The sequence below is a fragment of the Taudactylus pleione genome, unplaced genomic scaffold (genome assembly GCF_031769625.1).
Source record: "Taudactylus pleione unplaced genomic scaffold, aTauple2 ptg000179l, whole genome shotgun sequence".
Taxonomy (NCBI): domain Eukaryota; kingdom Metazoa; phylum Chordata; class Amphibia; order Anura; family Myobatrachidae; genus Taudactylus; species Taudactylus pleione.
The window spans coordinates 22,055,865-22,068,561 of record NW_028284581.1 but is presented as its reverse complement, the minus strand read 5'-3'; the positions used below and the strand labels follow the sequence as shown (position 1 = coordinate 22,068,561).

The 12,697-nt window shown below is 36.5% G+C and overlaps 1 protein-coding gene across 3 annotated transcripts in view; it reads right to left on the bottom strand.

The window, feature by feature from the left end:
• Positions 1-1,186: 1,186 nt before the first annotated feature.
• The window catches only part of ZNF516 (zinc finger protein 516), a 128,308-nt gene continuing 116,797 nt past the window's right edge, over positions 1,187-12,697 (bottom strand). For 2 of the 3 annotated variants that reach the window (XM_088475913.1, XM_088475914.1), the window contains exons 6-7: positions 10,370-10,474; positions 1,187-3,954 (exon numbers count right to left, since the gene is read on the bottom strand). In XM_088475913.1, coding sequence (XP_088332039.1) covers positions 3,731-3,954; positions 10,370-10,474 — 329 coding nt within the window. In that variant the 3' untranslated portion in view covers positions 1,187-3,730. Of the gene's footprint in view, positions 3,955-9,266; positions 9,335-10,369; positions 10,475-12,697 lie in introns of all 3 variants that reach the window. The other variant, XM_088475915.1, reaches the window with a different exon arrangement.

The window sequence follows — 12,697 nt, the reverse complement described above, 5'->3', positions numbered from 1 at the left end:
TAATATAGATTACAACAGTAGTCAAATAGTGGAGTCTACTGTGTACTAACCCTACCTCTGCACAACACAACTGATGGTCTCATACACATTAAGGAGGCAAGTAATTCCACAGATTGACTCTTGACATGCACATCTCTTAATTCAAAACCATTCCAGGAGACTACCTCATGAAGCTGATTGAGAGAATGCCAAGAGTGTGCAAAGCTGCCATCCAAGCAAAAGGGGGCTACTTTGAGGAATCTAAAATACAAAACATTTTATTTAACTTTTTTTTGTTTACAACATAATTCCATGTGTGTTCTTTCATAGTTTTGATGTCTTCAGTACTAATCTACTATGTTGAAAATAATTTAAATAAACAAAAACCATTGACTGAGAAGGGGTGTCCAAACTTTTGACTGGTACTATCTATATACATATCTATCTATATACACATACACTTATGTATACCCCAAACATATGAAACCAGCACTCCGCTAAACTATATTAATGCCTGCCCCGATGCTCTCCAGGATGGAAAATAATCACCAATGCATAAAAACAAATAATAGGCGGCACTCACAGGTCTTAGGACGACAAGAATAAATATCGACAACTGTGTCACGCTCTCTTTGACGTTTCATTCCCAATCGACTTATCAAGAATGCACCTTGATAAAAGTCGATTGGGACTGAAACGTCTAACAGAATGTGACACAGTTGTCAGCAATTATTCTTGTCGTCCTAAGACCTGTGAGTGCCGCCTATTCTTTTGAGATTATATATATATATATATATATATATATATATTACACACACACACATACAAACACACACACACATATACACACACACACATATACACACGTGATTGCCACTCCTTTCGCTCACACTTGCCTTATGACAATGATAAAGCACTAAAATATTGGAACACACTGTAGAATTGAAGTGTGATTAATGAAGTAAAAACACAAAACATACATACTGGCTCTCCCTCACTACCATGGCACAATTACTGTAATTTTTCTCAGAGAATTTTAAAAAATTATGTAAGACACAACATTGATATTGTTTTTCACATAACTTGTATACAGTTTACTGGAGAAGGTGTGATGAAAAATTATACAATTCTTAATATTACAAATGCACCCCTAAAAAAGGCATTTAATGTTTTAAACATAGGTAAATAATAGGCTGCACACATCCAATGTAAACAATCAAACCCTTTATTGTGTAAATTACATTAGAGCGCTGTAAAAAAAAAAACCTGTTAAAGAGTGAGAAACAGTAGATTGGTAGAGGTAGTAGGAAAATGTATGTAACAGTCCACAGATGGTTAACAGGAGTGTGTCAGGCTAAAAGTAATTTCTTTTAAAAGCTGATCAAAACAGGGTGACTAAATAAATAACAAACAAAAAAAATCATTTTAAATACTATAGTCTAGCGGATTTCTACATTAACAAATCAACACAATACTGATGATAAAATGAAAGAGCACAAAAACTAAACCACTAAATAGGGAGATATTACAAAAAAAAAAAAAAAACACATTGCTAGGATCCGGAATTTTTTTACTCTTTTTTTAAATGCTTGTTCAATTAAGTGAATCTTATTTCTGCACTGTACACAGCATGTAATTATCTACAATGATTTCCCCCTACTGTTCTCCATAAAGAAACATCGACATTGTAAACTTTGTTGATTAATACCAACGTAGCATCAGTGACAGTTATGTTTCCTGCCATTTGTCAGATGTTCTTCAAGACTGTGCCAAAATGAAAGAAGACCTCCATTTAATTGTAAGATCACTGCAAGCTAGACTGTTTAATACCATAGATGTCATGTTTTGATAATAATAGACTGTATTATATAGCATTTAGTCACTGTGCCTCTCCAAAGTGTTAACAATAAACAAAAGGGAAGAAAAGTGTGTCCAGTAATATAAATAATACGGAAATAGTTAATATTTAACTGGATAATATATTTTATAGTAAGGAACTGGAATGCATCCACAAAATATCACTTGAAAAAACATAACATACTTCAAAGAGAAGCATCTTGAATCCACTACCTAGCCAGGCAATACTGAGGACAACAAAATGTATTAAAACAAACCTTTTGAGACCATGGCTAATACATTACCAGAATAAAAGGAAAACAGAATTTATTTCCTGTGCTAAACATACGAGATCTAGAAAATTTATTGGTAGAATCCAGAATAAAACAAAACTAGATTAAAATATTTGTTGAAAAACACAAAAAAAAGTAATCTTTTAAAACAAATCAGTATCAGAAGCCCACATACTACAAAAACCAAGCTATTCTTTATAGTATAAAGTAAACTGTTGCTCTCACCAGTATTAAAAGGTTAGATTTATATCTGTACATGTAAAATTATTGCTTTTTTGAAAAATATATTTCGCATGCTAGGATTTTTATACCCATTTTCTGCCTTTATAAAAGGTTACAATAAAAAAAAAAAAAAAAAACACTAGTAAAGCTTTTGCAATTTTTTTTTCACAGAACATTTTCTTTCAAGGCAGCAGTAACTTTGTTGATAATGCATAAAATCATGTGCAAAAATTGACTCTTCGAGGCATCGCTGTGGCACAGCATCACAGCAACAAGGGGAAAATGTTTCTATCTATGGAATACATTTGCAGTCCCCAGTCAGTGTATAGCGCGGCAATGCAGCCTGCTAGAATGAAGGGGTATACGGCTGGATTTCATCCGTTATTAATTTACCATCACCTCACCATAAAAAAAAGTTGCTGCAGAAGAGGTATATAAAGCTTTTTTTTTTTTAATATCTTAAGTCCCCCCACAACCTGAATGCCACCAATTAACAGAAACAAAATTAATAAGTAACATTTTCAAACATGCTATAAACAGGAAAAAAATAAAAATATATATTTATATATCTTATGACCTCTCACAAGGTACCGGCTTGGAGAAGGGTGGTTTTTGCAGTGGGGAGATTCATGCATGTTTTTCCATGCTTATTTTAGCTTTTCTTTTTAGTTATGATTTTATCATCTATCTAGTACAGTACTAAGATCTGCAGCTGATGTGTGGCAATTATAAAGGGGAAAAAAACTAAAACAAAATAAAAACATCTTGCATCATCTTTTGCTAGCAGGTTTAAGAAAGTAGCCCTATTATAAAAAGGTCCTGAGAGTAAAATGAAGAAGCTTTTTTTTTTTTTTTTTTCCCGTATTAGTGTTCATATAGCATAACATTAAGTGTTTTGTTGTTCTTTTCTGTCACCAATGTATCTCGGCACCTTGTGAAACATCATCTTCGGCGTTAAGACCATTAAAATTATCAATCGACCTTCAGATTCAAATAATGCATATTATTATGCAACATCACCGAGCAGTCTGGCTTTAAGCAAATCAGTGGTAGATTAATCCAGCGCATTACATGTTGTGCCTCGCCTCTGATACTCCCTTGTCATACTCACAAGTAGTCCTCTGGAGTAGATTACAGATCAGTGCTTACAATTATATGCTGTCCAAACTGTTATGCTGTACCCTTCCATCCAGTGTGTGATGAAATTCTAATTCATTAGTAATTGTCTTGGGTCATGTCAACATTTGCCATTTTTGCAAAGTCTGAATTTTTAAAACTAAAATAGCATTTAAAACGATATGGATGTATTTTCTTCTACATCTTCATTTATTATACACTGTTAAGTGGTACACAAGTCTCTAGACTAAGGATGTGTCAAATTATTTTTGTTTTGTTTATCTTCACTTAAAAACAACAGCCCCAGGGACTTGATGATTTGAAGGCAAATTTTCCAGTTGATCCTCCATGTAACTGTTGGGATTGTCACTTTGGGGTCGAAGGAGCTGCTTGTCGGGGTACTCACTGTTGTCAAAAGGTACCCGGTGTACACACTGCACATGCGTCTTTAGGTTCCCTTTTTGAGAGGCACTGTATGGACAATATCTGCACTGGAATGGTCTCTCCCCTAAGAAAAAGACAAGAAACATCGCTTTTTCACACTATTACAGGTGACCTAAATGCAATACACAGTTATCAGCCTATCCAACTTAGACTAGCCTTAGCTTTTCAAAAGGGGAGGAATTCAATTTTGACGATGTGCCACTGAAATGTTAAACTTCAGACACCCCTGAGAATTTGGTAGCCAATCATTGCTAATTTTCTTACCCATCTCTATGGGACGAGAGGGAAAATTGTTGTTGGTTGCGAGGTGCCAGTGTTCCAACAACACTTCACGGACATAGCCTGGAATTGAATTTACCCCAAAGTCTGTTAAATTTCAGTGGAATCAAGTTACATCTTCATTTCAGGAAACAAAGAATATCAAGATGTTAAAAATCTAAAAATTAAGGCCCAGATTTATCAATGAGTGATAGTCTTGTTATCACTTGATACTAATCTAGAATGGTGCTCCAACCAATCAGCGCCTGTCATTTTTCAAACACATGACAGTTAGGAGCCGATTGGTTGGAGCACCATTTAACTAGAATATTACTCGTTGATAAATCTGGACCTAAGATTCTGACGAATGTCGAAACATGATCTGAGGCCACAATGAAGAAAAAGTAAACAGTGAAGAAAAACAGATGATAGAGAACTAAAAGAGCAGTATGCAAATGAAAAAGTGATAGTGAAAGAAAAGGCTCAATGTATGTCCTCAAAGAACAAAGAATTGCTCTCACACACAGATGTCAAAAACCGTAGGTGGTTTTGTACCAGTTTCCACAATCAATCATGGTGAGCAAATAGGAAATCGTAAGGTACAGTACATGACAATGTAAGTTAAAATGGTAATCCTTCTGAGCCTGAAAGCCTTCATAAAACAATTCAACTATGACATATTTGATGTCTAAGAACAATGCAATGTTCTTAATCAAGGTATGTTTAATACATTAATCTAAAGCAGAGTTAATTAGCAACTAAAAATTACTTTAAACAAATACAATCTAACCAGACAAATTGTTTTTGGCATTAAGCACAGTACGACCATACAAACCTATGACAATTTTGTTGCAATAACCAGTCAATTCTCTAGAAATACATTTGGGAGATAAATAAGAAAGCAGTATTTTTACATGGCGAGTGGTGTCAGATCTCTACACAGTAGTATTTAGCAGTGCAGTATATTTGCACACACCATTGTGATTTACTAGTATTTGGATTGCTTAAATTCCAATTTCCATGTTATGAATAAAGAAGTTGCAATGTATTTGTTCACTGTCCATTATTTTGATTAATTGAGCACAGGTACCAGCACAATGATTAAAAATAGCATTTGCAATTAGGAGAAATGTATTATTAATCACAAACTTGAAATAGGAAAACGAAAGCAAAATGTAGGAAGGACAGACTTAAAGTGTCTGTAATGAGTTGCAATATAAATGGGTATAAAGTCTTTTACCGTATGGAATATATTTACGCGGATCTAAAGATATGTACGCTTGTGCCAAAGAAACCGGTAGAAGTCTAGGTTGCGGACGCACTTTTACTTAACTTAAACTGAAGTCCCAGCAGTTTGTAATTACTCAAATTTTTTAATTTTAAGAGCTCTAAATTTATTAAAAAGTCTATTTTAATTTGTGAAAAAGCATATATAAAGATCTATACATCCCTACAATTACTGAGATGTGCCAGTTTGTAATGTGCATTCGGTCAAACTAGGGGGAAAAGCACCCTGTATGGTCATTGACATTTTAATTAGTATATGTTAGTTTGCGGTTAGCACAAGTTATGCTTTTGAGAGGAAGGGAAGCGCAACACAGCAATGCCAGAGCCAAGCATTTTATTAAAGTGAAAGCCAGATGAAGTAAAGCAAATATTTAGGTAGCAAACTGACCCGTGACACTTAAGAAATAGAAATGACAAAAGAAACAGGAAGCCACAGAAAAACTATTTCATAACAAAGTCATTTGCCTTCAACAGCAATTAAGCAAAATATTTCTCTGCAGGAGTGTCCCAATTTCTGGTGGTCAAAAAGATATGGCAAGTGAGAATTAAGGCTCTGGTCTAATTTGTCCCAATGTTGAAATTCAGAAGTATGCAGCTTTCGGTCACCGATAATGTACAGTACTCAATGTGTGGAGAACATCCAGTGCCATGAACCCCAATAATTTTACCTCTGTCTCAGTCTTACATAGGACTAAAGCTGAAATGAAGCATACACACCATATTTTCCCTATGAGATACAACCACAGGATCAGGAAAATACAAGGCAATAAAAGGGTACTCTGTACAGGAATTTAATGTTCTTTAATATAGGATACCCATATAGAGGCAAATCATTTCCAGACATCCGCACACCTCTGTGACAAGGCAAGCTTGTAATGCCCAAGCCAACTGTAACATGTAAACTACCTATGGTTAAAATAAAACCACTGGAATCTTAGGAATACGGGATAATGCACCTCTACCAGGGAACTAAAGAATATTATGTGCTGTGTATCTATATATATATATATATATATATATATATATATATATATATAACAAAAAGGTCACAGATTTCTAATATCCTTATATTACAAAGTGGCAGTGTATTATGATTATATTTTCAGATTTTTTTATTTTTAAATAAATGAAAACATTTCAGTATTTTAACTGCATTATGACTATATAAAAGATTTTTGTTCTCATCGATGGGGCAATATACAATCAAACTGTAATGTAAATATCCTAAAGCAGACTCATGGAGGGACAGAAACCATCCATACAGCATGGATTACTTGTTATCACTCCTGGGTGTATTGTGTATAGTCTAATCTATGGATGCACTAACCAACACATAAGACTGAAGAGCAAAGCAGAGAAGTGGTAGGAAACTCACTCTAGGAACACCTGTAAGAGACTGTCCTCTAGGTCACTCTCTGGATGAATGAAGCAGGTCTTACTATGGACCCTGTATTGAAACCTAATATTTTCTATACCGCCATAAATCATTTCATAACTTTATACAAGTATGCTGCTTCATTTATAGCCATTATTTAAATATTCTGCCTACTATCTAAGTTTATATATAAAACATATACAGACATATAAATTCCATGTTTGAAAAGATTACGTAATAAAATAGTGAGCAGAGAAATTCACAAATGATTCTCCGTTCTGTTTGGTCACTAATTCTAGACCAGTCCTCGGGAACCCCTAACCATGCATGTTTTCCAGATATCCTAGTGGGTACACACGTGTATTCATTACTGGCTGAGCACAGGTGGTGCTCATTATATCACTTGTGATACTGAGGATATCTGTAAAACATGCACTTTTGGGGGTTCCCAAGAACTAGAGTTGGGAAGCAACATGTAACTAAATCATTCACTTATGATATGACTAATACAGAGAGAAAGTAACAAGTAAGTTAATCAGATAGGGCTGTATTCAATTAGATTCGCATCCGCGATAAAGTTTCGCCTGGACGACTTTCCGCTGTCATCGTGTGTTTTGAACGCGAAAACTTATCGTGTGTGCCCCCGCTATTCACCCTATTCAATTCCAAACCATGCTAAAACGGCAAGCCACAAAGTCGAAACAGGCGGAAAGTGCTGTCAGAATTGGGGAAATCAGCCTGAGCCCCCCAAAAAGATGCACTAACATTGGGGATCAATGTAGATGTGCCCAAATAGCCTTAATAAAGCTATTTGGGGTACTTAAGTTGTTTCAATCGCTTCTTCTTAGTGTCTTTGCACAAGTGGTGAAGAATGGCATTAAGCAGTATTTTTTAGTTGATAAAAAAGTAGTCCTGTCAAATTTGGGATTCTTGAATATGGGTGCTAGCATATTTTAAAGTGTCTAAAGTGAAGTAAAAAAAAAAAACGTGAAAAACGCACCTGCATTCACATAAAACACTTGACCCATCCTTGCAGACCCCCCAAAAGTCTATTTTGGTAGTTTTTATGCTTGTCCCCCCTAAATTGAAAGTACTTTTTGGGGTGTTCTTAACTTTTCTTGGAATTTTTTGACAGTTGTCCTTTGGGGGCTGTCCCAAGGGTCCTGAGTGGTTTCCTCACCTTTGTACCCCAAAATAAAAATGCTGCACTTCTTTTCTCCTGCTATTCAGAGGCAAATCTTTTTCGCCTATTACATTGCAGTGACTTTCCGCATACGTGAAAAGCGGGTGGAATTGAATACGGAGACAAGTTTCTGCCACGTAAAAAGCCGAGATCGGCGATACATTTCCGCGGATCTCGGCTTTTCGCATCTAATTGAATACGGCCCATTAGCGGTTTTAAAAGCTCTAATAACAGAAATTTGGACAAGTTTCCAAAAGCACTCGTTAAAAACGATGTCCAATTGAAATCTACGACGTGTGAGAAGACACGGTCATACAGAATATTTAAAGCGCTCATTAAAGCTGCAGTAAAAATAACAAAATTACTAGGAATGAGCGCTTCTGAAGTTGTAAAAGCAGTCATGTGCCACTACCCTAATGTGACAGGAGCTGATCATCCTTTAGTGTCCTATAATTCTATATATAGTGTTTCCGAGGAGCACCTACCATATGGTTGAAATGACCACACTTCAGATGACAGCCTGGGCACAAAGCACACATTTGGGGACTTTTTTTGTTGCAGCTTATAAAGTCCCATTACCCCAGCCTTATATCTATAGGTCTGCAAAGCTTTTTAAAAATGTGTACATGTTGATGAATGCTAAGTGACTTTCTATATAAAGCCAACTTGCATGTAATGTTTTACAGGTCAAGCTTCTATTAAATAATGTATTGAAACCAAAAGAATTACTAATATTAATGTTTTTTCCGGAAATAAAGAACCTGTACAAAAATGTAATCACTATAAATGTACGTCCCTATGTGCTTCTATGGCTTCAGGTACATTTGCTTCAGCAAGAAAGTGTGCTGATATTCTTCTACAGGAGTTATTAGACTAGAAGTAAGGAGAAGTGGAGAAGGAGTTGGATCAGATAGGAGACACTGGACATTAGAAACAGGAAAGGCACACCACCACACAGAGTCCACATAAGCTGCAAGGTCAGGATAAGGAGTTGCTCTAACGATTTCATGTCTAGACATTGGAAAAATACTCTTCAGAAAAACACAGCCTGGTTCCTTGTTTCAAATCCATGAAAAGAAGGGTTTTGGGAGTTAACAAATTTGGATAAAAGTGATAAATGGTAGTTCCAGTAACCAGTGAGACTACACGAGTGGCAGCTAAATAGGATATAGGATGACGAAAGGTCAGTGCTTTACTGAGGAGTACTGCTGTGCAACTTTTTCTCCCCAGCAATCATAAGAAAAACCAAACACTCAATTAGTTGATAACATACTTGTTTTGGGGCATCTGCGGAGGTGGTGTGAACTTCAGTACCTCGGAGTCCATTAGACTCATATACCACTGTGGGAACAAGGGGTCTTGTTAAACAGAGGAGCATTGAAGCTTTCGTTAGTGTGTGTACATCATTGAGACCATTACAGTTTAACCACAATATTAAAAAAAAAAAAAAAGGGAAAAAAATTAAAAAAGGACCAGTTACTTGCCTGTGGCCAGAACATACCAATTTACTGTAACACTTTCGCTGAGAGTGTGTGTTAATGGCAGCCTAAGGCCACTGCCCTTTTTAATTCAGACTTCAGTGCTGAAGAAAGCCATCACTGACAACATTAATTATCAGTATGTGTGTGTAAAGGGACCCTCCACTTGCATTACTTACCATTTGGCCTCTGTCATTTCACATCAGACTGGCTTATGTATGCATCATTCACACTTCTGCACAGAAGCCCAATAGTCTAGAGCTGTCACAGAACGCTACCTAGCTCGCACAATGTAATAGTCGCAAAGACCAAATTGGTGTAGCTTTAAACAGATATTAAATAATGTATTAATTATGTCTCATTTATCACTGTCCAGCCTAGAGGGCATTGTCCCATAAAACAAAATGGCAAAAGGTGATTATGATGTTCATGTAAAACAGGGGTTAATGATATGCAGAAATGAATAGTTTGATATCGGTGCGCTTGTGGCAAAATGAATCACTTGCATGTTTTTTCATAATCATTGTGGTCTTTTGTTAACCTTTCCCATGGAAAAGAGATTTTTCTCCTAAATCCCTAACGGGAACTTACAGCCTATACATCTCAAATGATAGCTTTAACTGTTTAGTAGTTGCAGTAAATTAAACCACACTTAACCAAGATCAAGACCCCTTTGATATCAATATAATTTATCCAATAAAAGTCCTTCAGAGCTTTTAGATTATCATCCTTGGAAAAAAATGACAAGTATCCTAGTATTAAACAGAAATTTAGAAAAGCAGACAATGCAAGTATATACATGGAGCCAAAGCGACAAACTGTGATTGAGTAGGTTAGTCTTTTAAATATTACAGTTGTCGCAACTTTAAAGTGCTGTCAGAATGAAAGTACATTGTACCTGTATGAGACCTCATATGGGTCCGCAAGTGGCTTGGCTGGGTGAAACATTTCCCACACTCGATACAAACACAGTCTCCTTGGCGTGCCTGTGTCCTAAGCATTCCTTTGGTTGATAGGGAGAGGAGGGGGGACGAGAAAGAAAAAGGAGACAAGTTGAGAAGAAAACATTATGCTAGAAGAAAACATCATTAGTATGTCTAATGTGTCATTATGTGAGGCTACCTTCAGGCCCTAGATGACAACTGTCAGCCTTCATCTGGGCTGGGGATGACAGGCCAGGCACACACAGGATTGCGAGAATGCATAAATTACATTGAATTAAAAACCGCTCCCCATGATGTGCCCGCACCAGGACTGGCATGTCAGGTGTGCGCTTTTCAGAGCAGCTGGATCCACTTTTCAGCCATCACCCAGCTTTGTCAAGCAGTGTATCAAGCAAATCAAAGTGACTCCAGCGTGCCAGAGACTAGTCACATGGATAATAGAAAATGAGTAGAACCAGAGCCTGCCTGTCCCTCCTGGGCTGATGTACCTTAGAGACAAATGCAGAGTGAGTGGAGCCATCACAGAGTGATCAAGCCTTTAGCCCGTACCTATCTGCCTGCTGGTGCTGCTTTGACCCTAGACCTCGGAGGCAATCACTAAAGACATATGAGAATGAGAAAGTGTCTTTCTGCACATTTTGAGACAGTGGGCACATAACAGCCCTCTTTCCTGCCTTTAGTAAACATGTTTTCTGAGCCATTAGCATTTGTGGAAAACTACTCAGACCATCCTTTATTTAAAAGGTCAGTTTACAACATCTGACTTAAAGGGCTAGCTGTTGTCTTTGCTGCTGATCAAGAAAGACATGCCTGACTTTTAGTTTTGTATGTTTGGTTTTGAATATCATTTGCTTCTTTCATCTAAAGTCTCCTGGATACAACACAATCTATGCTTAAAGATGGTTTCAACACATTTCAAATATGTTCTAAATACAGAACCCATACGATAAAACCCACACAACTCATTTGCCCTGATTGAGTGGTCTAAATATTTTTTTTTTACTAATTACAACAAATTACAAGTGCTCATATTGAGTGTACTTTACTGTGAGCGACTAACATATGTGCACTTGAAAAATATATTTTAATATTCGATTTAAAAAAATTATATAGCTAGTTTTAGGCTTCGTTACATAATATATGTGAAAGTAGTTCACCATCATGATGTTTTATTGCTAATTTGTTAGTCCCTACACAATTCTTGTAACCTATAATCTTCAGTTTGTGATTTGAGTCTCTAGGGTTTGTAGTGATGTAATGCAGAGACCAAAAGTATTTAATTTCAGATAGACAAGGTGCAGACACAAAAAAACAATACAAATGATGTTACACGACTCACAATAAAACATAAGTGTCGGTAGATTACCAAAATACTACATAACTCTTACCAGCAAGCCATTACTTCTACCATGAAGATGGAGTATTTGAAGACATAATAGAAATCATCATGCTTCTCATCCATCACAGTACTTTGCATACATTAAATAATAGAACTGTGACAATATGTGAGCTCCCAAGGCATCTGCTACTAGAAAACCATCCACTTCACCCTAGCACAATACCCCCCCACAACGTACCCAATAAAAAATGAACAACTACACTACACCTATTCCATACACAATACACACCCCTGGAGGCTGCCATTTATGGACAGAATCAGTGTTTCCACTACTAAATGCTCAGATTTCCTAGTCTCTACCAGTTGTTTTCAGGAAAAAATCCTTGGCAATTTTTCTTCGTAAAATGCTGTGGTAATTACATAGCAAGAGAGCAGACTATGGTAAAAAGAAAATTGAAAACTGCAGAAACTATCAGACCAGGAAATGAAAAATACTAAAGGTGGAAAAATTAACATGTGGGGTGGGGTGGGGGGGTTTAGTGGCACCAAAAGTTGACACACTGGAACCAATATACATAAGAGTGAACACACTCTCCAGAGCTCACAAGGCTGTCTCTCACCATTGTCTATAGGGTACACACCAGCAAGACATATTAATAAAGGCTAAGCTTTTCCAGTCTTATGCATCTACCTGGCACTGTGCTAACAATAATGGAGGCACTGAATGTTCAGAAGTAACTGGAAGACATAGTATCTGGTCACAACACACTACAAAATAATTGTCCATTCCAGTCAAAGGCTACAGAACATTCTAAGTAAATAAAGCAAATTAATGAACATACTACAACCTTGGCAAAAATACTGATACCTGAACAGCTAGAAAAAAAAAAAGGCTTGCCAAACTAGCTGCCATCTGTTGCCAATCTGCTAACTCCTAAACCAA